Here is a 27409-nt window from a genome sequence, read left to right as displayed (position 1 = left end):
CAGGCTAGGGCTCCCTCTACGAGGCGCCTGTATGCCTTTAAGTGGCGTCTGTTCGCTAAGTGGTGTTCTTCCCGTCGGGAAGACCCCCAGAGGTGCGCAGTCAGATCAGTGCTTTCCTTCCTGCAAGGGAGGTTAGAAGGGAGGCTGTCCCCTTCCACCTTGAAGGTGTACGTTGTGCCATAGCAGCACACCAGGACGCAGTCGACGGTAAGTCCTTAGGGAAGCATGATCTGATCATCAGGTTCCTAAGAGGCACCAGGAGGCTGAATCCCTCCAGGCCGCGCCTCGTTCCCTCATCGGACCTCTGTAATTTTTCAGGGTCTACAGAGAGCCCCCTTTGAGCTTGCAGTCAGCCGAGCTTAAGGCACTCTCCTTGAAGACTGCCCTCCTGACTGTACTCACTTCCATCAAGATGGTAGGTGACCTGCAAGCGTTCTCTGTCAGCGAAACGTGCCTGGAGTTCGGTCCGGGCTATTCTCACGTGATCCTGAGACCCCCGACTGGGCTATGTGCCCAAGGTTCCCACCACTCCTTTTAGGGACCAGGTGGTGAACCTGCAAGCGCTGCCCCAGGAGGAGGCAGAACCAGCCCTGTCGTTGCTGTGCCCGGTGCGTGCTTTACGCATCTATTTTGGATCACACGCAGAGCTTTAGAATCTCTGAGCAGCTCTTTGTCTGCTTTGGTGCACAGCGGAAAGGAAGCACTGTCTCCAAGTAGAGGATCGCCCACTGGCTCATTGACGCCATAACTATGGCATATCTCGCCCAAAACATGCCGCCCCCGGTAGGGCTATGAGCCCATTCTACCCGTGGTGTTGCAGCTTCTTGGACCCTGGCCAGAGGTGCCTCTCTAACAGACATTGCAGAGCAGCGGGCTGGGCAACACCCAACACCTTTGCAAGGTTCTACAACCTCCGGGTGGAACCGGTTTCGTCCCAGGTAGTGGCACGCAACATAAGCGGATAAGCCCGGGATAGCCAGCCGGGTGTATCGCTTGCACATAGCGCCTTCCACCTCCTTTTGAGCTGAAGATGTGCACTGTTAATTCCCAGTAGTGTTCACAAAAGTTGTTCCCTGGTTGACTTCCTCCGAGCCCTGTGGCAGTCGAGTTTTCGGAGAGACTCGCTGCCGGCCCAGTACACGTGCTAACTAAGAGCCTGGTTCTGGGGTAGGTGCTCCCCTGTAAGGCTAACCCCATGCGATCTATATCTTCCGCTAGTTCGTTTCCCTACTGGCAAACTGCGTCTTCCTTGGGCAGAGCCCCTCTGCCCCTGTCTCCATGTTGTAGTAACTCCTCTCCCATTGGGCAGGATCTACCTTGAAGGCTCTCCACATGGTTGGAAAGACCATGTGATGTATTCTTCCACTTAAATATCCCCCCCTCTCTTGGGGCGAGGTGTGGTCTCCGCGGTGTCCTCCCCTTGGGAGGGACACCCCCCGACTAGACCTGACGGCCCAGTCAGATAATCCCCCTTCTTTTTTAGGGAGTGGAAAAAGAGAAGGGGAAAGAGGCCATGACTGGGTTAAGCCTGTCTCTATCTCTGGGTAGTCGACTTGTCCCCAAAAAGGGCCGTTCGATACTCATAACTGTGTTGGGGGAGGTTACGTGTCGACCTGGTGTGCTGGCTATGAGGCACACAGCAAGTCTGCCCACAACACACCGCCAGTTCACGTAACACAGTTCAGCCTTGTGGCATTTTGTATAGGGACCCCTAGTGTCACTACATCGACACCAATGTCGAGTGAGTGACAGATAGGGAACGTCATGGTTACTGGTGTAACCTCCGTTCCTTGATGGAGGGAACGAGACGTTGGTCCCTCCTGCCACAACGCTGAACTACCCGCTGAAATGGCCAGACCTTATATCGGCTCCTCAGCGTAAAACCTGAATGAGTGTTTGCATACCAGCTCCTTTTATACCCGTATGTTCGGGGGAGTGGCATGCAAATACCACTCGCCAATTTTCATTGGCCTTTTATCAAAGACCAGAGGTGTCTCGGGCTCCCAAGTGTGACCCCTAGTGTCACTACATCGACACCAACATCTCGTTCCCTCCATCAGGGAAAGGAGGGTACACCAGTAACCATGACGATTTCTCCTCTTGTTTTCATGGAGAAAAGTAAGTCCTATTGGTCTGGAATAACATGGAGGTGAGTAAATGACTAAATTAAATATCTTTTTAGTGTGATCTAACCCTTTAATGTGTTAACACATTCGGTTCCTTTTTAACAACAGAAAACAAAATAATTTTTCAGTTTTTGGTTCGACTATCCATTTGGATTACACAGGTAGTACAGTGGATGCGCATTTAAATAAAGGCACGGGACAAAGATGTTTTTGCCACTGTTGTCTGATGGTATCTCAGTACAAAACTTTTATAGTTTGTATTTGATGAGGTTCAATGAGCTTTAAATTCAATTTCGCCACAAATAGTGCAAATTATCTGGATTTGATTTATAGATAAATTACAGAAATAAACTGTTATAATGTCAAATTATGTAAATGTTTTTAAAAACATACACTATTTAATGAATCTCACTCGTGAAGTCACATTGACTGCCGAACTGTGCAGAATATCAGCACACTGTCATCCAGGTCAAGTACCGAAATGTGCAAAATGATTATAACGAACCACAGTAAATATTTGGTACCTCTGTACTTTGTGTATTACCGGGTCTTTACAGGCCTTCTGTGTGGACAGTGAAGTGAGTTGTGCCCTGAATTTGAAGAGTATAAAGGAATTCATCGTTGTGACAGGTTTCATTTTTGATGAGGGCTGAAACAATAGACCGCCAGTGGGGTGTGAGAAAGAAGATTGAAGAGTGGATAGAGAAATGTGTTTATTTGTGTCAGTGCACAAGCATGGTGAGCATTCTTCACAGTTTGTTTAGGGCTGACAAATAGCACAATCCCCCTAGCGCAGACTGATTGACAGTATTGAAGACCGTATGAGAGATCAACAGTGTATCTACAGAGGAGACGGCTTAAGTCAATCTGTCCTCAGCTCTGTAATAAGGAAACAGTACAAATAATTATTTTGGCTGTCCATTTCGTCAGTAAAAGTGAAAGGAATAGAGGTTTTCAACCCTTAACATATTAACTTTAACATGAACAGTACAGTAGATGACACAGCTTACACAGCTTGCACTTTTCAGCATTTTATCCGCCCCCCCCCCCCCCATCAGATATTTAGAAATCCACATTGTGATTTTGCAGGTAATTGTAATGTTCCTATTTGCTTAGACAGTGTAGTAACTAGCCAGTATATATTTACATCAGTTGCCATAGTAATGACTTAATGCAAGCTTTAGAATTTAACAGGCTGATTTTGCTAAGTGTACAGTACTTTAAAGACTTCTGTATTTAAATGACCTCATATGTAAATGGACAACATCTTTGCAAGTAAAATGAGTAACAATGTTTACTTACTGTATGAATTGCAGGTTTACTGTCTGGTTCAGTACATCTTACATTGCCTCATATCTCAATGACAGCCTCTTAGCAAAGCCTGCATAACATTGTGATGGGTTCACAAAACAATCTCTGCTGAAATGTGCTGCACAGACTGTTAAGGTCTGACTCAAATGATCATGGACTTTGGTAAACATCAGAAGGGATCCTTTAGGAAGGCCCCTTGAAATAATTTTCAGTTTTTACTTTCGTCCTATTCCTGTTCATTGTTCTACCTTTGTCAGATTAGTATCACATATAAAAGCAGCTCTCATCACACGAAGTGAAAAAAAAAAAAAAAAAAAAAAAAGAATGAGCATTTCCAACATGTCCCTGCATTTCATGTATAATCTCAGTGTGATTCATACCATTAAGAAAACACAGTTTCACAATGCATAAGACACCCTATGCCTTTGGGCATCATACATTATATCACAGCTAACTAATAATACCAACTGACATTTTAAAAACACGTCCACGCACGAAAGCCTAAACTTTAAACGACACTTAATGCTCAAGCAAGCCTAATTTTAACTGCAGCATGACTGTTTGTTAAATTAATGCTCCCGAACAGACATTCAAAATCATAATTTTTCATATGAATCTACCAAGGAGGTCTATAATACCTGGAAAAATCGATCTAATAATATTTGCGATTTAAATGTTGCTTGCAATAAATTTAATAAAAGGGTACATGATTATGCTGCGTTCCATTCAAGGTGGATGTGGGATCTTCCTACTTGATATCTCCGACCATAAATGCATTCCATTGGAACTGCAATGCTCCCGTTAGCTTAGCAGGGGTTTGATTCTCATTGGAGATGTCTCCTAGCAACCCAACTGATAACAATGCTGCAGCGCTAGCATTTGTGCTTCATGATTATCAAAAGAGATTATAATTTACCATGATTTATACACCTGTTTCTGCAGGCGTTTGTTAAACAAGCTTCAGTATCATGTAATGTGGAAACAAACTCATTTATCAATATTATTAAAGTGAATGTTTATCACTTATTTTGTATATCTACCTGAGTATGGACATGTTTGTGTGACATCATGCCCCTGCATCTCGGCGAAATCAGAGTTGAGAATTTCTGCATGAGCCCACAAGTTGTAATTCTGACTTAAAGATGCATTCCATTGCACTTTTCCTAGTAGGAAGTTGTAAAATCCGACTTTCCAAGTTGAATGGAATGCAGCACTACTTTTCAAAACTTGATCCGACACTGAATGCTCAAGCAGCCTAATTTACACTTAGAAAACTCCTGATGTTGCTATAACAATGCAAAAAGAACTTACCAATTTGCTTGAAGTGAAAATCAGTCCTCCTTTCCTGTTTAATAAATTAAGCAATTACACGGTCATGCAGATCGTCAGTGTTTTTAAATCCATAAGGATCACTTTCTTAATGGAGATAGTGGCAGTGATGACAGCCGACTCCTCAGCAAGATCTCGCGCTCTTCGTTTTTAAATTACGTACATCACTTAAAGTGATTGTGTCACTCAAGGCCAGCTAGAAGGCCTCGACCAGGACATAGCCTAAAGATCACACCCACCAAGAACAAATAAATGAATCTGATTGGCTTATGAATCTGACAATCTGAATTTAGTTGCCCATTCATTTGCACTGTTGAATGATTCTGTGTAAATTCTGAAGGCCTGAGGGGTTGGAGCTCAGACTCACGCGCTGCTTCGGCTTTGGGCTTCGGTCATGCAGTTTGTGAAACGGCTGTCACACTTTGCTTGTAAGCATCAAGGAATAAATTCTGACTGGATAAACTTTTTCGTTTTTCTCTATTTGTTTTTAGATTAATTAGGAGTGGAAAGCGATTAAAAATACATAGGCAAGAAGGTGATTGAGAATGAAAGGAAGGCTTTGCTGGCCCGAGAATTTGCTACTGTTACCAGCATAGTTCAATGATTTGGTGTTTCCAGAAACCATAGTTCCAATGAACAGTCGCAAACAGCATCGCAAAGTTGTGTGGTTGGAACTACAGCTCTTTACCTGTGGTTAGAAGCATAGTTCCTTGTTAGTTTGCTGTGTGGTCATCATTTGACTTCTGTGTCGTTCATTACATACAGGTGCATCTCAATAAATTAGAATGTTGTGGAAAAGTTCATTTATTTCAGTAATTCAACTCAAATTGTGAAACTCGTGTATTAAATAAATTCAATGCACACAGACTGAAGTAGTTTAAGTCTTTGGTTCTTTTAATTGTGATGATTTTGGCTCACATTTAACAAAAACCCACCAATTCACTATCTCAAAAAATTAGAATACATCATACGACCAATAAAAAAAAACATTTTTAGTGAATTGTTGGCCTTCTGGAAAGTATGTTCATTTACTGTATATGTACTCAATACTTGGTAGGGGCTCCTTTTGCTTTAATTACTGCTTCAATTCGGCGTGGCATGGAGGTGATTAGTTTGTGGCACTGCTGAGGTGGTATGGAAGCCCAGGTTTCTTTGACAGTGGCCTTCAGCTCATCTGCATTTTTTGGTCTCTCGTTTCTCATTTTCCTCTTGACAGTACCCCATAGATTCTCTATGGGGTTCAGGTCTGGTGAGTTTGCTGGCCAGTCAAGCACACCAACACCATGGTCATTTAACCAACTTTTGGTGCTTTTGGCAGTGTGGGCAGGTGCCAAATCCTGCTGGAAAATGAAATCAGCGTCTTTAAAAAGCTGGTCAGTAGAAGGAAGCATGAAATGCTCCAAAATTTCTTGGTAAACGGGTGCAGTGACTTTGGTTTTCAAAAAACACAATGGACCAACACCAGCAGATGACATTGCACCCCAAATCATCACAGACTGTGGAAACTTAACACTGGACTTCAAGCAACTTAGGCTATGAGCTTCTCCACCCTTCCTCCAGACTCTAGGACCTTGGTTTCCAAATGAAATACAAAACTTGCTCTCATCTGAAAAGAGGACTTTGGACCACTGGGCAACAGTCCAGTTCTTCTTCTCCTTAGCCCAGGTAAGACGCCTCTGACGTTGTCTGTGGTTCAGGAGTGGCTTAACAAGAGGAATACGACAACTGTAGCCAAATTCCTTGACACGTCTGTGTGTGGTGGCTCTTGATGCCTTGACCCCAGCCTCAGTCCATTCCTTAAAGTTCACCCAAATTCTTGAATTGATTTTGCTTGACAATCATAAGGCTGCGGTTCTCTCGGTTGGTTGTGCATCTTTTTCTTCCACACTTTTTCCTTCCACTCAACTTTCTGTTAACATGCTTGGATACAGCACTCTGTGAACAGCCAGCTTCTTTGGCAATGAATGTTTGTGGCTTACCCTCCTTGTGAAGGGTGTCAATGATTGTCTTCTGGACAACTGTCAGATCAGCAGTCTTCCCCATGATTGTGTAGCCTAGTGAACCAAACTGAGAGACCATTTTTAAGGCTCAGGAAACCTTTGCAGGTGTTTTGAGTTGATTAGCTGATTGGCATGTCACCATATTCAAATTTTTTGAGATAGTGAATTGGTGGGTTTTTGTTAAATGTGAGCCAAAATCATCACAATTAAAAGAACCAAAGACTTAAACTACTTCAGTCTGTGTGCATTGAATTTATTTAATACACGAGTTTCACAATTTGAGTTGAATTACTGAAATAAATGAACTTTTCCACAACATTCTAATTTATTGAGATGCACCTGTATATATATCTTTCATTCTGTCAAGTCTTTGCTACTTTATATGCATTTAAGAAAACGATTATTTGCAGAAAGCGGCGTTCTGAAACATCACGTAAACGTGAGTGGAGGGATTAAAGGCTGTTAAGAAAAAGTGTTTTATCACACACGGTTTCTGTCAGAGAACACACTTTTATGTGTTTATGTTAGAGCATAAGTGGCATTACTATGTTTTTGAAGTGTGCATGTGCATAAATTCTCAAGTGCGTCAGGGGAACCCTGAAGTCTGCTGTACAGGGAAACCCCAATATTGCAGCAATGCATCTGTCGCATTACAAAGCGCATGCCTTTTTTTGTCTTCTGCAGCTTTCTTGCACTAAACGGCTTTCTGGTGTATGTATAAATGAGCTATTATAATTTATTATTTGTGGAAGTTATTACTACCCCTGAGTAACATAATTAATGACAGCTCTTTGTTGTTGAACCAACGTAGTTTCGAACGATGGATGTGCGTCATAGTTGCTATGGTATTTTGGTAATTCTATTTTTATAGTTGCCTCTGAATATTACAGTAAATAGGGATAGGAGAAGGATTTCAACATCGAAAAAGTACACACTTAAATCCAGAAAATTTTTATAATTACACTTGGCAAAACTATCAATATTGTGGCACAAATGGAAAAATAATGGATTTGCCATCATGGATATTCTGAAAAAGCACATTTGGTCACAGTTATCTGCATTGTGGATGGATTGGTTCATTGAAAAGCATCAGCTCATTCCGCTAAAGAAAAGCATTAACCATGCATTCAGAACTTGATTGGCTGTTGTATGAGCATCAATCCTGCATTCAGGCATCCAGCCACAGAGATAGCATAGATAAGACTTGTTCCCCTCCATACAGCAACCATGCTTGCTGCATTGTCTGCCAGAAGAGTTGAGTTCAACCCATTCACGTCTCCCTTATTTAAGCAGGTCAGATGGTGTCAATTCAATTTTGCCATGAAAATAAATTCTCACAGACTAGACAGAGAGCCTGATTCAGTTTCTGCACAATGAAATCTTAACCTCCAAACCCCTGCAGGTTCCTCCAAGAGAAGAAGTTCGTGCACAATTCAACTTTGGCTCTATTTGTGAGAGTTCCATAAGAGCTTGACCTCTTCCTTCGATGCTTAAATCTATTTTGGTGACTTTCAGAGCTGGTTTGTAACTAAATTAGATAGCACTTTGGGAACATGCTCATCCCAAGCCAATTTCTGGGTTGGTGTGGTTTGGAAGAAGTTTAATCTGAATGGTTCCCGGATATTCTTACTATATCTGTTGACTCTATTAAAGGTAACTTTGGTTTGTTGCATGTATAGCAAGCAGTGTGGTCTTTGGTTATCAGTCTCTAACACCTTAGTCACTTATGTTTCCTCTCATAGAGATGTAAGCAGGCAAAAATGGCAGAAAGAGATCGCTCAGTAGTAGTTTACTGTGACATTTTGGGTACAGGGAATACATAGAAAGAGACTCTAGCACTTAATTTAGCACTGTGGTAGAATTCATTCTTATCTCAGCTCCATATACCATCCAGTAAGCGTTCAGGTCCAGACTCCGGAAGAAAAAGTGACCACTTAAAGAGGAAGTCCTGCATTGAGAAAAGGAAACTGCAAACCACTTACTGCACCTGTATATTTCTTCCTATGTGTGTGAAAGATCATAAAAGTGAGTTAATGTTGCTGTCAGAACAAGTACATTTATAAGCTAAATGGTTTTCAAAGAGTGCATTTGGTCTGAGTTCACTGACAGCATTAAGCCTTGGGATGTCCAGCTTTTTTTTTTTCGTGATGCAACAGTATTTCAGTAATACAGTGGATTCCAATAGTCTGAGATCATTAATGAAACTGCTTCTATTTTGATTGTTTTTTATTTTATTTTTTTATTGAATGCAAAACGTTTCAATAAAAATATTTTTTCTTGAAAATTGAAAGCAAGGAAATCGAAGAGTTCAAAGGAGGCCAAATGTGACAAATTTGGTTAGTGCAGATTCTGACTTTTATTATTATTGTTATTATTGTGCATCATAACATTTATTTCTTTGTTTAACGTGTTTAATATGTTTGGGCCTACCCATATTAGACCCAGGCCCACCAAGAATATTAGAGATTATTCTTTGACTTCAAATATAAATGTATAAAATAGTTTAAAAAAATGCATAAATTCTGATTTCTGAAATTGTGAAAGAACTGTTTGAATGCTGCAGTTCTCTGTTGCTAAGGAAAATTTGGTACTAATATTTTTTATTGAGGCCTACCCAAAAGTAATTTCCTGGCTACACCTTTGCTCCCATGTTACCCAAAATACAGTTTTCCCAAACAAACAGGTTACAAATTACACAACCACAACAAGCAAACTTGATCTTCCATATCAGCCCTTTAACATGCATTCATAACCTCAGACAGCTACAGTCTTCTTGCACTACAGTTTGATTGATTCATCGAAAGGAAAAGATTCAAAATATTTTTTGTTTGTGAATTATTAGTTGCTATGAGGAAACCTAGCGCTCCTCGGTAGACTGTTAATAACTGGAGTGAAGAAACTCAGCCAGGGGGCTTTGCACTGCTGCCTGCTTAATTACCACTAACCCACTTCTTCCACACAGCACACTTGTTCAGAATAGAAACACACCACAGAATTACAGTAAAGCAGAGAGTTATGTCTGCGCCTTAGGCATCCATTGATTTCAGAGTGTTTTTTTGTTGTTGTTGTTTTTTTTGGCCTGTGTGTAAGCAGATATTATGAGGTGGACCCATACTCTTTGCATCACAGCTTTTAGTTATAATTGCAGTGTTTTTGTGTCTCAGTACTTTATTTATTTATTTATTGCAGCTATTCTGCAATAAATAATTATATTGAAAAATATTGATATTTTTTGGCATTGCTTATTTATTTTGGCACAGCCTATATATTTGTGGCCGACTCTGCATTTGTACATATAATTGCTTTGGCACCTATGTGCAATCCTGTGATCTTTCCACTTTGCACTACCATTGTTTTGCGACAAACTTGTTGTGAAATAGATCTGTGTAATAGCAGAACATTTGAATCTTCCCTATTTGTGCTCTGATGTGTCACTGGTGTCCTTTTTTGTTTTCCTGTTCATTATCTCAGCTCCTAAATTTCAGAGTGGTGAAAAAACTGGTGCTCTTTATTTTTGCTCCAGTGACTATTGATTCATATCAGTTTAATTAGATTATTTGGCTGACAGACAGTTAGGTTTAATCATAGAGCTGACTCTCGTGTGCGTGTGAAGTAATTAATTGCTTTAATTGCATTTAGTTCCAGTCCTAGCTCAGAGGAAAGTTGTCAAAGATAACCCACACCATACCAGAGCTCAAACTAAGAGATCTCTGCACAAGATAAAAGAGGCAGGTGAGAGTATTTAAGAATGACCAGTTGCCAAGAGAATGTTACTGAGTGTGTGTGTTAATAGCATCTATAATTAAAGGGTTAGTTCACCCAAAAATGAAAATTCTCTCATCACTCACCCTCATGCCATTCCAGATGTGAATGATTTTCTTTCATCTGCTGAAATCAAATGAAGATTTTTAGAAGAATATCTCAGCTCTGTAGGTCCAGACAATGCACATAAGGGTGACATAAAAATACTCCAAATGACTCTGGTTGTTAAATCCATGTCTTCTGAAGGGATAAGATAGATACATATTGAAGTCCTTTTTCCTTCACTTTCACTTTCTCCTGTTTTTGGTGATTCACATTCTTCGTGCATATTGCCCCCTTCTGGGCAGGGAGGAGAATTTATGATAAAAAAATGTACTTAAATATTTATCTGTTTCTCACCCACACCTATCATATTGTGTCTGAACACATGGATTTAACCACTGGAGTCATATGGATTACTTTTATGCTCCCTTTATGTGGATTTTGGAGCTTCAAAATTTTGGCACCTATTCACTTCCTTTGTATGGACCTACAAAGCAGAAATATTGTTCTAAAAATATTCATTTGTGTTCTACAGAAGAAAGAAAGTCACACACATCTGGGATGGCATGAGAGTGAGTAAATGATGAGAGAATTTTCATTTTTGGGTGAACTGTCCCTTTAAAACTATTACGTAATCAAACAGATAAACACTTGAGATGCAAAACTACATTTGTCAAAACCAGTTTCAGGTTAATCTTCCCTCAATTGGACAAGTTTCATTTGGGGCATATGCATAATGTGACGTTCTAATGTGTTTAAAAACAGCTGGATGCAGCATAAAAGAATGGAACAGAATGCAGGGATTGAGAAGCATTTTTAAAAAATTTACTATTTTTGGCTTGACATGCCGTCTTAATTTTCCCGCTCAAAAAGAAAAGTGAGAGAACTGATTTTAAAGTCTTTTCTGAGGGGATTTTACCTAGTAAAATAAAAGCTAAATGATAGCATGCTGTAAGCATCATAATTAACTGCTATTACAAAAATGCAAACAAAAAAATCTTGATGAACTAGTTACCCTCACTAATAAACTAATCAGTTGTTGGATGAACCCTACTAAACAGAAATAGATATGAATGACAAGAGCACATCTACTCCTCTGCCATTTCTTGAGTGGATTGTTGTATTTTGAGCTTATTTGTATTGTCAATATACTGTATGTTAGAAGTGGATGTACAAGAACAATGTTTATATTCATGAATTATGCATATTCTTTGACACACTGAAATGTTGTGAGGTTGATTTTGCCTGAGGAAAAATCAAACACATATAAATTTGTTTCAGAAATGCAAGTCTCTTTAAGTATAGCACATGCAGTTTGCTTAATGTAAGCCTTTTTTGTGAACCGAATATTCAAACACTTTGATAACAGGTAGTAAAATGGTAAACACAAATTTTACCATAGAACATTCCATGCATTCAAGACACCTGGAGAATTCCTGCCAGTCTGTGTGATTTTAACACAGTAATAACACAGTCATAAACATATATGACTGTGTTATTTCAATATTGTAATAGTTGAATAAAACACACTATATCAAATTATGTAATTTAATGCATTATCTTATGACCAAATGTGTATTTTTTTAACAGTACAGTAAGTGAGATAAAAAAAAAAAAAACTTCATTAGAAGGCTTGTTTTTTTGTTTTTTGTTTTTTTTAGGTAGTCTAGGGGAGTAATTATTTTCTGGTTGCTACAGGCAGCAGCTCATATACCCTCAGACTTGTCTCCATCCAGCTGACTAGCTCCAGCCCCACTGTGCTGTAATTAATCATTACTCCAGATGCCAGTGCTTCCCCCATGAGCTCCATCAGTGTGTGTTTCTAAGTGTGTGTGTGTGTGTGTGTGTGTGTGTGTTCTTTTGGAAATCTGTAATGTATGTCTGTGTGTCCAGTTTGTTCTTGACTCTTCCATGCTGATATAGGAAAATCATAAAAGATCTTCAAATGGTCACTCTCAGATGAACGGAAAGACCTCCAGCTGTCCTCTGTCTTACAGATTCATGTTTCAGCTCCTGGATGCATTCGATTTCTCATTCATATGCGACAAACTCACTGGCCGCTTTTAACGAGGAACCCTAGTAGACCTCCCATTGTCTTCTCCATATGATTGGCTCTGCAGGTAGAGAAACATGGTGTTTTCATCTGCGACTGAGCAGTTTTAATGCATCTGTGCAGAACTGAATATTTTAAGCCTAGATGATCGAGTGATACTTTGCATTGAGTAGACACTAAATAATGGAATTCAATTCACTACCAATGAATTGTTCTCACTGAAAGCATTATTAATTTGCGCATGCTGTCTGCACTGTTTTAGCGCTTGATTCACTAAAGAAATTATGCAAGTTAGATGGCGCCCAAAATTTGTGCTGAATGCAAAATTGCACTGTGCAATTCCCAACTAACACACATACGTGACGGTTAATAACTGGGCCATGCAGAGTAGCATCACACATACAGTATGTGTTTCTTCAACAGCCAGTTACATCCTCGGCTTCCGCGCTGACACAGGCTGCGCTGGTCAAGCGTCTGTTATTTATATTCGCTCAAACAGTTACTCATACAGTCTTTTAAACCACAGAATACGTTTATTTTATATGCATACATCCAACTCGTCACCAAAGTACCACAATAAAAAAGTTTGCATTTCTTATACACACAGTCAACACATCAAACGTGATCTCCTCCAATGCGTGCTGAAATGTTTGTTTACATTAGTAGCGGTTGTCATTTGTCAAACAAACAGCTACTCAAAGAGTCTTTTCAACCACATAATATGTTTATTTTATGTAACATACAGCCAAATTGTCACCAAAGTACCACGATAACAGTTCACAGCTTGTATATGCATAGCCATCATATCTAAACACGATCTTCCCATGCATGCAGCCACATCCGCTTAGGTGCAGATGCAGTTTTCATTCACACAAGCAGCAACTTAAGCTGTCTTTTCAGGCATATAATATGTTTGTTTTCTGAAACAGAGAGCCAAACTATCACAAAAGCACCACGATAACAGTTCACAGCTTGTATATGCACAGCCATCACATCTAAACGCGATCTACCCATGCACACAGCCATGTCTACTTAGGTGCAGATGCGGTTTTCATTTACACAAACAGCAACTCAAACAGTCTTTTCAGGCATATAATCCATTTGTTTTCTGAAACAGACAGCCAGACTATCACAAAAGTACCATGATAACAGTTTAAAACTCGTATACTCACAGTGAATACATGCTGAGCGCGATAATCAGATGCAAGCAGTCACGTCTACATTAGCGCTTGTCACACACGCACGCACACACGCACGCAAGCACACACAAACACAATGTCTTAAAATGTCAAACAGTGCATAGGCAAACCAGACTGCTGACATATTTGTTCATTTGTTATTTTATAGCTATATATAAACTAAATAAATAAAACAAATACAGTATAGCAGACATAACCCATTTGTACATATGTTTACTATATTATATATTTACAGCAGGGGTCGGGAACCTTTTTTGCGTGTCTCCATACAATTACTTCATTTTACAATTGTTCATGAAAAATGTAACTTCCCTAATGGGCTGGGCAATATGTAAAAAATATTATAATGATTACCGCATTTAAAATATCACGATATCCAATTATATGGTCAACCCCCAAGGTCGGTGAATATTTTTGCTTTATTGATTTTGCTTTAAAAATGTAATTCAGAAAGATGTATACCTGTATATATTACTGAACCTGCAGAGTTGCATTCACAATGTGTAAGAGCGAACTGCTCCGTGGAAATAAATCGAAACTCACAAGATGATCGGAGATCATTTGCAGCATAGGCAAGACACTCTCATAGATGACATTATTCTTGCAAACAGTTTTCAGTCTAATGAAACAGAGAAAAAGGAGTGATAACTCTTTACATGCGCTTGATCCATGAGACAGGGTCCCGTTGCATGCCTCTGAACAAACAGAGAATCAGACACAAGCATTGACGGCTTTTCTTTTGTCTGTTCTTAAAAATATAATAAAGTGTGTTTCTTCAAGCGCGTCTTTTTGACTAACAGCATTTGTTGTCATGTGTCACTCCGAGACGTCTTACATGATGTCGGCCGCCTGTTGCAGGTAGATGAGGAAAATTATTCACACATGAAATACATTTGGACGAGGAGCTCGCAAACTGGATTGAGCCTCGTTGCATTTGGCGGGTGCTATATCACACCCTGGGTGCACATAAAAAATAACGAATGTTCATAAAATCGTTTGAAGAAAATGCTCTTAACAGCTAAGATCAATAGTTATTGGGAAAGGAGGCCCAGAACTCTATGCATGTGTGTGTCTTGAAGAATGCATGTGTGTGTCATTGCACTTGTGAACAGCAGAGGTCACTGCGCACACATATAAAATCAGACGCACATCGACGGCTTTTCTTTCGTCTGTTCTTCAAAATATAATCATGTTTTGTCAAACACACATTTTTGTGTCTAATTTCTTGTAATATAGCACTCCGAGAAGTCTTACTTGTTGCCTTCCACAGTGGCTGGTACATCAGCAAAATACTCTGCATGAAAAATCTGTATATGGCGGGTGTTCATTTCAAACCTAATTCACAAGGAGCAGGCTTTACGACAAATTAGGGACAAAGGAAATCAAAACAGTGTCATTGACTTTAAGCTTTGCAATCGCAACCACACTTTCTGTTGGAAAATTCTCTCTAGAAAGTTTTAAACGATCATGTGTTGGTGAATGGCGAGACACTTGGCGAGCCACTTGATTTTTAACAAAGAGCCACTTGTGGCTCGCGAGTCCCTGATTTACAGTGTTTTATTTTTAATGACAAGAAATAAAAAAATACAAAATACCTGTCTACACTCTGCCCCCTCTACTGGCAGTGCAGTGTCACATGCAAAAATAACTCACTCCAGGGGGCACTGCAGGGGAATTTAGACCCTACTCATGAAAAGCTTAAATGAAAACCTGTTTACTGTCTGCTTTCCATGGACAGTAATAACATAATGTTAATTGCACCAGTCAAATAGTACTGAGTTTTGTGAATACAATGCAATCTATAATAAGCGCAACTGATGGAGAGAGTAGGCCTGTTTGCGTTCCAATTTAAATGTGGATTGCGGGTGGTTAGTGAATAACATGCAGGTTTTTGCGCTGAAACAATGTGTGCAGAACTGTTAACTGTAACTGTTTAGTGAATTAAGTCACCCTGAACATTTCAAGCCCTAATGATCAAGTGATGTTCTGAACTGACTAGACACAGAGTGAAATACAATGCAAGAACAGCCCAAGTACACACGAAAAAGGAAAGAAAGATCAAAGCTTCATCTGTCTTGTTTTCTTTCTTTTTCATCCTTTTTTGTGTGTGTGTGTCTCGGGTGCTGGATGTTCCTGGCTGGCTAGTCTGATTGAAGTGATTGGGAGGGGGCTTATAGAAGTCTCCCTGTACTGTCTCATCTCTACCTCTTGCAAAGATGCTTTTTTTTTCTTTTTTTTTTCTTTTTTTTTTTTTGTGCCGCCTGTGGTTTGGTATGATTTCTGTGGAAGGAACGTGTGAAGCACTCTTGTTGTACCTGCAGTCCGTGTACTGAATGTCTGATTGCCACCTTTCTTATTTTGATATTTCTCTCCCTATCTCTTTTTCTAGGTGTCCTCCAGGTGTCAATCTCTCTAAAAAAGGTGGAGCTGAGCGTTGGAGAGTCCAAGTTCTTCACATGCACAGGTCAGATCTCTCACTGCGCTGCCTGCTCTTGTCTTGAGAAATGTGTTGGTGTGACACTGATGTATATGATTATATGATGAAAAATTCCATTTAAAAAATCTGTGTTCAAATCCCTGTCCTTGCCTTAGCACTGTTCATTACAGTAAGCCTACAGTAGTGATTAATATTTTTAACTGTCAGGTCAGATTTCCGGCTACTATGTTGCTTGTGTGTCGGCTGGGGAAGCTGCAGCAGGATATCAGTTGTCGAATAGATGTTAACTGTTTGGTGAAGTTGTTTACTTGCTACTATATAATGCTTGGAAATGTTTTCTGGTAGGGTTGTTGAAGCTTATATTGGTTGTCATGCTTTAATGAATCGAACATTACTCCGGGGATATTGTGTTATTGTGAGTGATCACAGGTGAAGTCCAGGTAACTTCAAACCACGCAGAAGAGCAGTGCTGAAACACCTCATGTAAAATGTTCCTCAACAAGTTATTTGCAATTTTAGTATTCAACCACAGATGTCGCTAGAGAGCCCAACGTTTCTTAGTGCAGCTTTAAATAAAAATTTCTAGAATTATTCCGCATGCAGCTTTTATGTCCTTATATGAATTGAGGTACTACATGGAATATTTCTACTTTTACAAATTACTTTGTCACACTGAAGGACCATTTAAAATTTACTTGTGAATGCAAAAAGGTAATTTAAAATGGTGGAAAACTTAAAAGAAATTGTGACCTACATACATGAATCTACATTTTATCCTAAAAATGTTGAAGTTCATAGACATTTTATATGTCAACAGCAATGCGTATTTATAATTATGAGAGCCCTGTTTGCATATCTATGTTTTCACAAAAATATGCTAAAAGATCTTGCTATAAGGCTGCCACATAATCTACACACCCCAATCCCTTGCTCACAGTTACTTCTCATTTAATACCAGTCAAGTGTTTTCTGTAAACTGCAGCTACTTGCATTAAGCCATTTTCACCTTGCACACTGCAAGCAAGTTTGTGCGTAGATAGAGTACTGGAGGAAATTAGTATGGATATCCATTTGTGGAGGGGAGATTATGCTGGGCTGGCTTTTTGGTGAAGCTGGCTGTTGGTGTTGTTGTTGGTGGTGGCTGTTTTTTGTTTTTTTTTCTCTCCACATGGTTGAGCTGCTGTAGTCAGGCACCCGAGTTCTGCTGCGTGAGCTCCAGGTGCTATCTGACAGCATGCCTTAAACAGGGCGATGCATGCTGACCCCTGCTGGACGGCCGCCAGATTGCGGGCATTTTGGCTGGCAAATTGGTGCATACATGCCCTACAGACATTCAGGTCAACTACCTGAAGCAGCACATGGCAAACTGTGTGGTCACTTTCTAAAACAGCTTCAAAAATTGCTTCAGGGGTGTGTGAGTGGAATTACATATGTTCAAATCTCTTCTTGCAGTTTTATATCTGACACAGTGTGTAATTTCTGTGCCCTAATATCACCAAATGGAATTGCAAAAAATATGGATTGTTTTCAAGCAGGTTTCCCAAACACTCTGCCTCTAAACTGATGCCATAGGTTGAGCCAATGTTGCCGTGTTGGGCTGGGTGCTCAAACAAACAAAACAATGTTTTTAGAGTGCCACAATGAACCTACAAATGGCTTACTTATTTATATTTCTACATATTAAGTTGAGATAGGGACAGAAAGTATTTATCATTAAAATATTTACACACTTTCGCTTTAAACGCCCTTGCATTTTGGAGAAATCTTTCAACTTCAGCCTAAGACTACATTCGTTCACTTGGTTAATTGTTTAATTATGTCATTAAAAGGCCTGTAAAGGCCCTGTAAGGAATGACTCTGTTTTTAGCAATATATTTTATTATTAGAGCTGTCTAATAACACTACAGTCCACTGCAATCCATTTCGCAATCTGAGGTAGATTTAGGGGACATTTTTTACATTCTTGGTGCATTTATACGTGCATAATGGCTGTGAGCATTGCAATGACGTCACTTTTTAAATGCACCCTCATGGTTATGCATATGTGTCAAGTATAAACCAGGCTTTACCCCTTCAGGGAGTCCTCAGTGGTGCAGTATCTGCTGAGCAGGCTAAGATAAGGCTGCTGTGTCCTCTCCTTGAACTTCCTACATCAGCCCAGCACCTTCACTGATAACCCTCTGCCTGCTCTCAGCATCTCTCCCCTGGTGGAGCTGCATCGCAAGGCCTGTTGCATCCTCAGGCATGCCTGTCTGCCTGGAGACTCTCGCTCCCCTGTAGTGCAGCCAAAGGTTCCCCTTGTGCAACTGATTGATGCCTTGAAAAGAGAAGTGCTGCACCATGCTGATGCTTTTTATGACTTTCCAGCAGAACAGGATTTACAGCACCAAGCACCTTGGCACAATGTGTGAGTTCGGGCAGCCTCACTCTGCAGGGCAAAGCACATGTGTGTGCTTGAGAAACAGAGAGAAAGAGAGAATGTATGTTTCTACCAGAAGCTGAAGAGATATATTTTGGTGTAGTGTGTAATTTCTGCACCACTAGCGTTACCACACAAAACTGCAATCTTGTTTGTTTAAACAACCCTACTGGGCTTGACAAAACAACATTGGCACAACCAATGGCGTGGGTTTGGGGACAGGGCCACCTGTTTGACGAAACAATGATAGATGAGGGGAGTGTTTTTGTTGTCTGAGTGTGACATGACGACCTTCTCTCCTGACGTCAAAGATGCCCCGTCCTTTGGATCAGCTGCCCCTCCTAGGCTCCCAAGGGGGGTGGGCAGGATAGAGGAGGGCCGCAGTGACCTTTACCCATTTGGCAGCACGTGATGGGGAGCACGTGAATAAAGAGCCTCATTGCCGCTGCCTTTGAAAACTGAGCACACCTCTCCTCAGGGGACTGGTTTCTTCATGCTGGCATCCTCCATCAGTAATGGAGCAGAACTGAAGCAAGCGTTGGATTCCGGGACATAGAAGTAATCCATAAGACTCAAGTCGTTATATTCATATATTCAGAAGCTATATAATAGGTGTGGGTGAGAAACAGAACAATATTTAAGTACTTTTTTACTCTAAATCTCCACTTTCACTTTTACATCTTAAAGTCACATGCGGTGCCTGTTTAGTTTCACTTTCACATCTAAAAAGTGGAAGTTAAAGTGGAGATTTAGAGTAAAAAAAGACTTAAATATTGTTCTGCTTCTCACCCACACCTATTATATTGCTTCTGAAGATATGGATTTAAACACTGGAGTCATATGGATTACTACATACGGAGCTGAGATATTTATTTATTTTTTTTCTAAAAATCTTCATTTGTGTTCTGCAGAAGAAAGAAATTTATACACATCTGGGATGGCATGAGGGGGAGTAAATGATGAAAGAAGTTTCATTTCTGGGTGAACTATCCCTTTAAATCAATGCCTCTTTAAAGCCTGACACCACATCCATTGTGTCTGTCTCTTACACACCCCACCACACCAAGATTATAAAATTTAGAAATCTTTTAAAAATCTACTTTAAAACACATGTATCAAGGTTGTAGAAGTTGTATATTTGTGGTTTATAATCCATTCCATAGGTTTCTTATTTTTTTTTTTTTAAATTTCAACATTTTCTACAAAATAACAAACAAACAATGATTTAATGACTTAAAAATGCAAGGTGGTTTAACCATCAAGGAAGGTATTAAAATACTTTCTTTGCACCTTGAATACATATGAATGTACACAACCTGATTCTAAACAGATATATATAAAAATAATAATATCTCAAATAAAATTTTCAAGGTATTTTTTTTATTTATTTATTTATTTATTTATTTTTTTTTTATTTTTACAAATATCATGAATTTTATTTATTTATTTTTTTCGAAGTTTCTTTAGGATTACTTAATTTGACCTGAACAAAATGTGGCTTTTCATAAAAGTGCCAATATATATATGTATATATGTATGTATATAATGTATATATACAATTTAGCTTGAATATGTCCTTTTTTTTGTTGTTGTTTTGTTCAAAAAGGGAGTGTTTGTTAACAGATTAAACACACATCTGTGACCAAACAATCTATATTAACACACCACGTTAATGAACGACAGTCTACAGATAATGAACTAGCCAGAAGAATTGGTTATCCTGATTGGTAGAAATATTAAAATGTACTGTTTATTGAACATTGGTGTCTTTTATCAGATTGCTCATGTTGTGCCTAAGAACACCCCTTATCCATAGTAAAATCCCTATACCGCACAACCTGAGTGGCTTATTGCTTTATTTGAAAATCAGCCATTATTTGTCTATTCTGTTTGGTTCCACTAGAGGCACAGAAATGACACACTTCACCTTCAGTTATCAATTCAGGTAGCATTTGTTTACATTTGGATCTGAGCCAGCATAGATAAGTGCAATATTCTCAGGTTGTCCTCTAAACTATATTTTGTATGCAGAACTACACAATGGCCATAACTATGTGTGTGTGTGTGTTTGTGTGTGTGTGTGTGTGTGTGTGTGTAGTGATTGGGGAGCCTGTGAGTCTGGACTGGTATAACCCACAGAGGGAACGGATGGTCCCATCTCAGCGGGTGGCCCTGCATAATGAAGGTGTTCGCTCCAGACTTACCCTGTATAATGCTAAAATAGAAGATGCTGGCATCTACCGTTGCCAGGCCAGCGACGCACAGGGACAGACACAGGAGGCCACTGTGGTGCTGGAGATCTACCGTGAGTATCACAGCCACAAATACATGCACAACTTCTTATAAACACTATATTGTAATCCCGGTCTTTAAACTGATGCAAATGAAATAGGATTAGAAATTAATGGGAGCTTGGGACAAAAATGCCCCCTAATGAATTCCTCTAGTTACATGTTATTTAATACTTGTTAAATATTTTGTGTATTCTTTCTTGGCATAACTACAGTAGATGTATAAAGAAATCTGCAGATTCAACAGTTATCCGTAACTGCCAGATTAGTTCAGCAATTGATGTCTCTGTAGTTGACATGGTATATTTGGTTATACAAATGTAAATCAGCTCAGTAAACACTGAATGCAAAGAAAACACTCCTACAACTCCAAAACATAACATAGAAATGTAATTATACAAAGAGAATGTAGTCAGTATAGATCTATATTATCTAACAGAGGAACTGTCTAATATTGCACGTCTTAGGGGCTGTTCACACTGAAAATGTACTTGTGTTTAAAACAGCCAGCTAAGTCTCGAGACCTGTTTTTCAAAAAGTTATTGGAACTTGTCACAGTATCTTAAAAATGTGGTGCTTATGTGCGAGATGCAGCGCAGCGCAACTGTCAAAGACATCAATCTAGCACGTTTACAAAAAAAAATAATAATAAACTTTAATAAATTTTAAGAACTTTACATTCATTCCTTCTGTTGTTGAACAAAGTCAATTCGCACAGGTCAATTTATGCGCATTGTGCACATGCAAACTTCTCTCTTTTAAGCTGCATTGTTTGTGTTGCTTGTGAATGCACAGCCAGTTAGTTCATACAAATGTAAAATTTGAGGAATTTAGATGCTTAATCTCCTGTGTGAGACAAAACTGGTTGGCTCTTCAGTACTGAAGCAGGCAGCTTTGCTCCCTACTCTACACAGTACTCTGCATACACAATCCACCCAGGGGATGCGAGGCTTTCCGGCAAGTCTCTGAGCAGTGGGGATGCTGTCCTGTCACTGCCAGAGCCAATACTCTCACATCTGTGCTGGGAGACCAGTCAGCTACAAAGATGCTCCCATAGCGACCATGCCTGGCTCTGCAGACACTTGGAAATGCCTAGATAATTGTCTTCTTTTGCTCAATTTTACAAATCAGCCCTTTAGAGCAGAGAAAATAATAAGCAGCCTTTTCATGAGGGCCAGTCAAGCTGTGGCTCTGAGGTTTGCATTTCAGTTACCCATTTTCTTTTAATTGATAGTAGCATGTTCACTTGAAGTAAAATGTGTCATCAATGCTACAAAGACACACACACATGCTAATCCATATTTTGTTTGTCTCCAATGACTCACACTATTCCAATTTCAGCTGTTGCTGGAATCAATACAGAGGTAACAAAAAAAATATATATATTTCAAGATTCATGTAAATGAATGAGGGTAACCTCGGTCTGTCTCTGTACTCCTTTGTTAAATTATCATACATTTACATTGTGATTTATCCTGCATGTCTTGGCACAACTATTTGGGAATCCACTACAGAGCAAATTACATTATGTGTACTCGCACTAAAAAACACCTACCATTGGCTTGCATTGGAAATGGTGCCACTGAAATAGCTGTTTTGATTTTCCTTTTGAATATATGACATCCAAAAGCTTTCAGAAAGAGAGCTGCACAATGAAGGGAATATGGACATATTCCATTTGAAGATGTTTGACAAATCTGTTGATGTAAAGCTGAATGTAATTCCCCCAACAAGGAGACAGCTGTTGACACATGATGGGGAGAGAACCAAAACGAACAAGAGAGAGAAGATGAGAGAGAGAAAAAGACAGCCCTGTGTAGAGCCCTGCTACACGATATTCTAAAAGCAGTACATCATATGAGTAGGATGTCCAAATACTCAGTATTTCATAATATAGTAGGCAAAGAATACAAAGTGACATAATGTATCCACTGAGACTCTGAAATGTGCAACCACTGGGCAGTTTGCTACTCCATATGGGTCGCGGAAGATTGGACAAGTTTGAGAACATTTTGTGGAATATTGTGAGCCGGGCAGCACTTTTAAGTATAAGTGCTATATGTATCAAGAAAGTTATTCCTACTGGCTAAATTATCCTTGTTTAAAAACACACAAGTAAATTGTTTTTGCCAGTGTTGTTAGTACATCAAAGTGAGTTTAAAAATCCCAGAATAGGTAATTTAAAAGCCTATCAGCAGCATTCTAAACTACACTCACCGCGCACTTTATTAGGAACAAAGAGTCTGAAGTGAACACCTTCATTGTGCAGGGCCACCTGCTGAGATGGGACCATCCATTCCCTCTGTGGGTTATACCAGTCCAGACTCACAGGCTCCCCAATCACTACACACACACACACACACACACACACACACATGGTCTTCTGCTGTTGCTGTACAGGTGCAGGGACAGAGAAGGCTGACTAAGTACAAAGCATTGCAATAGTCAAGACAGGGTCATCCTCATGTTAATAGTCAATAGTCACCCTCATGTCAGTCCAATGGTGCTGTAGTCACCCTCATGTTTTTCAAAATCCGTATGACTTTCTTTCTTCCATGGAACACAAAAATAGATGCCTCAGTCCCCATTCTTTTTCACTGTATGGAACAAAAGCAGCATTAACATTCTTTAAAATGTCTCGTCTCGTGTTCCATGGAAGAAAAACGTTGTATGATTTTGGAAAAACATGAAGGGGTAATTGATGAATTGACAGAATATTAATTTTTTGGGTGAACTATCCATTTAAGGTTGCACTGAGACCCAATAAAATAAATGCAACACAACTACCAGAATCTACTATGTCAAAGAATGCACAGGACAATGTCAACATGATGAAAGCATTATGTCCAATGCACAGTATTTATACTTTAAACCTACATACCTAAGGAACATACTTCATCAATATTTGAGAAGAATATTTTTACTGAATTCAATATACATCGAAAGTACATTCAGATGTAGCCAGATATTCTGGAAGGATTTCTGTAGAGAGGTAAGAAAGGGTGAATTATTGTGTCACAACTAAATCGAGTGCTCCTTACAGTGGTGCATTAAACTAGAAACACATCTAAGATGATTCCTTTGTGAAACTTTGTGAAATTAATGGGGTAGAGGTGATGAAAGGTGAGAAAGTATAACAGTGAAAACGAGGGATGCCAGACACAGACAAAGTTAAAAAGAAATGACAAGGTGCAAGGGTGAGGAAATCACTCTCTTTAAAAGCACTGGGTTCAAAGGCATGTAAAAGAGCTCTCAACTTGAAGCACAAGGGTAAAACAAGGCTAGATGAAATGTTCATCAGCTTCTGTGTCTTTCTTTTTTTTATGTATGGGTATGATATTTTAATCCTCAGTGTGTATAATCAGTGGATCTTCTGAAACTTCAGGAGATATTTCATAAGCGTGCTTATCTCTGCATGACTTTGTACCAGGCTTTGCATTTGCCTATGTTCCATTAGAAGTTGCATTTAGAGCAGTGTGAGCCGTGTGCAAACAGGCATGACTCACAGATCAATATGCAAAGCTGCTGTGCTGATGAGGATGTGTAGGATCTTCCAGCCCTCTGAAGACATCTCTTCTTCTACTGCAGTGCAGCATCTGTTTACTCCAGCTTCAGTGACAGAATGCTATCTGACATACTATTTCTATTAATTCTCAGTGGTGCGGGTGGTCACGTGACGCCATGCAAGGAGCGGACGTGTGAGCGATGAGCTCTTCGCACTTTGCTGAATTTTCGATTATTCTCATGTTATAACCTGGTAAAATTTGATACACCCAGTTGCACATTTGCCCTTTGTTGCAAAACATGGCAAAGAAGTCAAAATCCTCGCGCTCTGTAGACAATAAAAGACACTTACGTGTTCAGGATGAAAGCCCCGACAGGCCTACAGACCGGGGACTCGATTTGGATGGCGCGGCGGGAGAAGGAATCCAGCGTCAGTTGTCCAACATGTCGGTGATGTTGACGAAGATTCTTGCTGACTTGGAGGATCTCGCTGTAATATGTCGATCAATTACGGCGATGGAAACAAAATTCTCTGAGTTAGCTACAAGAGTGACTGATGTTGAAAAACGAATCGATTTTCTGGAATCTTCGGAGAGGGAATTAACCGCAAATCCGCCCGCGACCAAAGTTGATCTGGAACATCTCCTTGAAAAGCTTGAAGAGCTTGAGAATAGAAACCGCAGGAATAACGTTCGAATTGTTGGAATTCCTGAGCATGAGAAGGGCAGCAATATGGTGAAATTCCAAGACGAGTTTTTCCCAAGTCTGCTCGACATAACAGGCCACAAGCTGGAAATCAAGCGAACTCACAGAGTGCCAGCTCACAGATCTGCTGAGGGAGATAGGCCCAGATCGATTCTGGCCAGATTTCTGAGATCATCCGATAAAGATCTTGTGTTGCGCCAGGCGAGGAGCAAAGGGAAGCTTTCTTGGAAGAATCATAATATTTTCTTGTTCCAGGACTTTGCGAGTTCGACAAGAGAGAAACGCGATCGGTTCAAGGAATGTAAGAAACTCTTACATCAGAAAAAGATCTCGTTTGCTCTGATGTTTCCTGCCAAACTGAGAATAGAAACGAAGGCCGGTCGCAAAGTATTCACATGTCCAAATCAGGCAATATCTTTTATAGAATCAATGTCTGAGTAAACCATTGGATGTTTCTCATGTGAGTGGGCCTGACACGCTGTACTAACTCTTGAGTAAGCTGGGCGACATTTTAGGTTTTTTGCGTTGGCTCCGCCGTGCGGCTAGAGCTTGTTTTGTGAATAACACTTTCCTTAAAGAAACTTTTGCATTTAAGTTCCCGGACAGATTGAGAGTGGACACTATGGATGACCGCAAAATATCTACATGCTCACACAAAGGATGTCTTTTATAAAGCTGACGGATTGTGTAAGTCATGGTATATACTTTTATGCAGCCTCTGAGTGAATTGACTCGATCATCCGGGGAACTGGGATGCCGGTTTTGTTTCTTTTTGTATTGGTTCCGCCTAGCGGCTGGAGCTTGTTCTGTTGAATAACATTCCTTTGGAACAGCTGTTGATTCATCTGTTCGTTCTTCGTGCTTACTCCTCCGCTGGCTGTGGTTTGTTTTGTTGAGTTTTTTTTTTTTAGTTTTTTTACGAGATATTGGAATGATTACGTCATCCGTTGAACTCATAACAGCCAGCTCACTGAACATTCGTTTGTCTGTCCGAGGAATCTGAACGGTTTTATATCAGCTGGAATTTGTTTTGTGGAAGATCACACCTTTGAGACAGTTCTGTGAATGAATATACACATTCTTTGTGTTCATTCTTTGTATTGACTGGGTTTATTTCACAAAGTATTTTCTGTTATGTAATTGAGCAATCCGATGGCAAAGTTGTCGTGGGGACTCGTGGGCGTTCATGGACCTTTTGAGTTTAGAGGGATTGTCGCCGGCTGGCGCTTTCGTGCGCGGGGTTAATGCGCACGTTTTTCTTTTTTCTGTTTGTTTTGTTCAGGGGGATGTTCGGGGTTTGATTGTTTCACTAATGGGGAATGTGGTCTTCATAATTTTGTTTTTGGCACACAATTTATTTTTTCTATTATATCAATATGTCAGTTGTTAATATAAGTGTACTATCTCTCTCCACATGGAATGTAAATGGGTTGGGGCACCCCATAAAAGAAGGAAGGTTATTTCTTTTCTTCAATGTAAGAAATATGATATAGTGTTTCTTCAAGAAACACATCTTTTCCCGCAGGAAGCTGAAAAATTTGGGAAGATATGGGGTGGACATGTTTTCTTTAGTACTGGCTCAAGTAAGAGCAAGGGAGTCATTATATTGGTAAATAAACATCTACAATTCAAATGTCTCAAGCAGATTAAAGATAAATTAGGAAGAGTAATTATTGTTTTAGCTGAAATTCAAGGGCAAAGTTTGATTTTGGCTAATATTTACGCACCTAACGCTGATGATAAGGGCTATTTTATAGATCTTGAAGGGATGTTGCAAGCCGCTGGCACCCCTCATGATATAATATTGGGAGGAGACTTTAATCTTTTGATGGACTCAATCCTTGATCATAGTGAAGCAAAAGTGTGTAAGCCCCCTAGAGCAACACTGACGCTTCACAGGATGTGTAAAAATCTTGGTCTTTCGGATATTTGGAGACTTTTGAACCCATCCAGTAGGGAATTTTTTTCATCAGTCCATAAGATTTATTCTAGAATAGATTTTTTTTTTTTTTTGATATCCAAATCCCTCATTTCATCTGTTGTTGATTGCTCAATTGGAAACGTTTTAGTCTCAGATCATGCCCTGGTGAGTTTAGAGGTGATGCCACATATAGAGAAAAAGAAATCATATAGTTGGCACCTTAATGTATCCCTTCTGCAAAATCCTGATTTCCAACAAATGTTAAAGACTGAAATCAATGTTTATATGGAGACCAACTGGTCCTCAGTAT

General features: G+C 39.7%; 1 protein-coding gene across 5 annotated transcripts in view; it reads left to right on the top strand.

Moving 5' to 3' along the window:
• The window catches only part of LOC127448489 (neural cell adhesion molecule 2-like), a 360673-nt gene that overhangs the window by 229353 nt on the left and 103911 nt on the right, over positions 1 to 27409 (top strand). For all 5 annotated transcript variants that reach the window (XM_051711076.1, XM_051711075.1, XM_051711074.1 and 2 more), the window contains 2 exons: positions 16212 to 16286; positions 20777 to 20983. In XM_051711076.1, coding sequence (XP_051567036.1) covers positions 16212 to 16286; positions 20777 to 20983 — 282 coding nt within the window. The remainder of the gene's footprint in view (positions 1 to 16211; positions 16287 to 20776; positions 20984 to 27409) is intronic.

The sequence above is a fragment of the Myxocyprinus asiaticus genome, chromosome 11, assembly GCF_019703515.2.
Source record: "Myxocyprinus asiaticus isolate MX2 ecotype Aquarium Trade chromosome 11, UBuf_Myxa_2, whole genome shotgun sequence".
In the NCBI taxonomy this organism is placed as follows: domain Eukaryota; kingdom Metazoa; phylum Chordata; class Actinopteri; order Cypriniformes; family Catostomidae; genus Myxocyprinus; species Myxocyprinus asiaticus.
The sequence above is the reverse complement of the archived record's forward strand: the minus strand, read 5'-3'. Positions and strand labels throughout refer to the sequence as shown.